General features: G+C 38.5%; 1 protein-coding gene across 3 annotated transcripts in view; it reads right to left on the minus strand.

Annotated features, from left to right (window-relative positions):
- Positions 1–218: 218 nt before the first annotated feature.
- Positions 219–1,714, minus strand: part of LOC109521738 (ras and Rab interactor 2) — a 42,580-nt gene continuing 41,084 nt past the window's right edge. For 2 of the 3 annotated variants that reach the window (XM_019879778.1, XM_019879777.1), the window contains one exon: positions 219–1,298. In XM_019879778.1, coding sequence (XP_019735337.1) covers positions 990–1,298 — 309 coding nt within the window. In that variant the 3' untranslated portion in view covers positions 219–989. The remainder of the gene's footprint in view (positions 1,299–1,714) is intronic. The other variant, XM_019879779.1, reaches the window with a different exon arrangement.

The raw sequence follows: 1,714 nt of genomic DNA on the forward strand, positions 1-1,714 counted from the left end.
AATACAGCTTGATTTAAAAATTCGGAATATGGATCCATATATATGGCATATCAGATTATAAGGCGCACTGTCGGCTTTTGAGAAAATTGAATGCTTTTAGGTGTGCTTTATAGTGCGGAAAATACGGTACTTCTTTGCATTGGCCTTTCTAGCATTCCATGAGATTTTATTTTACCCCTGTGACCACTGTGCTGACTACAATGCTGCATAAATGTTTGGTCATGTTGAAATGTATTGTGACATCTTGTCATATTATTTTGTTTGGAGCAAACTTTATGGCAGTACACAAATGCTTTTGAGTAAGAAAAAATTAAAAAAATAAATAAAAGAAAGAGTCACGTATCAAGTCCACGGCAGAACACCAATCTTTGCTACCATAGAGATAATTATATGAAAAGGATCATTTGAATATAAAATGTGTGATATTGCATACAAGTCACAATTGACCAGCAATTGCTAAGAAACAGGAGTGAAACATTAATAGTAACAATAGCTGACGTGGTTTTACATAGTTCATGTTCATTGAAGACAGCTCATCACTTGGTGATCCGAATGCTTGCAGTAGCAGACACTATTTCGATTTCCTTTTGAAGGCAGAATGGAATTACAGCAGTTAATGGATAAGTTAAATACATAAAAGGCTTTTATCATATGTCATCGCTGCTTTTTCAGACAGTCTGCATATCCAAATGTTTAGAATCAAACAAAAAACAACCAACTTTCTTCTGCATCTCAAACCTCAGAATTTCCTCTTTCACGTACAGTATCTTTGCTAACATGAGGCCATGAACAAAATGTTGCCGTAATAGATGTTTAAGGGCCCATTATGACTCATACCACTTTCCCCGAAGTCCAACGTCCCACATGACAGAACCATTAAAACGCATCATCAGTCAATCTTGTTTAAGTACGAGAACACTAGTTGAATATCAGTGACTGGTTGCATATAAGTAACGGCCATTTGGGGAAATATTCCCTCATTGTTCAACTCAAATATCAATAATGGAGGCCGGTATACAAAGGTTTAGATGAGGCACCCTTCTGTAGACAAAATGGAAGGTCTTTGCACGGGGTCGGCTGTGAAGCTCAGCTTTGATTTGCTGAGGGTGCGTGTCGGGCGCCAGTTGCTGGCAGGTGTCCTCGGTGACCAGAAAGAGAGCATAGCGCTCAGGCTCTGAAAGCTTGAATTTAGAAGCACAAAGTGAGCAGACCTCTTCTGTCGTGGTGTATGAATGGACGAGTAAGGTTTTGGCTGTGCAGCCTGTATCCACATCTTGCAGGGCTAAACGTAGATAGTTCTTAAGGAGAAGAGCAAAAATGTGGTCTTAGGACTCTGAAAAGGAAATTCAAACAAGCATGCGGAAAAGCATACATTCTGGGCATGCACATTTTTCATCGTTCACAAATAACGTAAATGCAGATTCCGATCTGAAATCTCACGTGCTCTAATCGTGACAACAATCGTGACTACAAATACACTGAATGGACATGAGTTGGGCAACACCTTTATGAATCTTTGAATAAAACGTTTGGGTTGCAAACGTAGTCCCCTCCAGACTTTCAAATTTGGATCATTCTATGCTTTTACCGACATTATGTGAGAACAGTTCGTAGAAGGCACACAGATTATTAAAATTATTAATGGTATTCTGAATATACAGTGTAACAGAGATGAAAGTGGACTTTTCTGAAAATTCCGGAAAAAATAAATAAA

Source organism: Hippocampus comes, unplaced genomic scaffold (genome assembly GCF_001891065.2).
Source record: "Hippocampus comes isolate QL1 unplaced genomic scaffold, H_comes_QL1_v1.1 scaffold158, whole genome shotgun sequence".
NCBI lineage: Eukaryota > Metazoa > Chordata > Actinopteri > Syngnathiformes > Syngnathidae > Hippocampus > Hippocampus comes.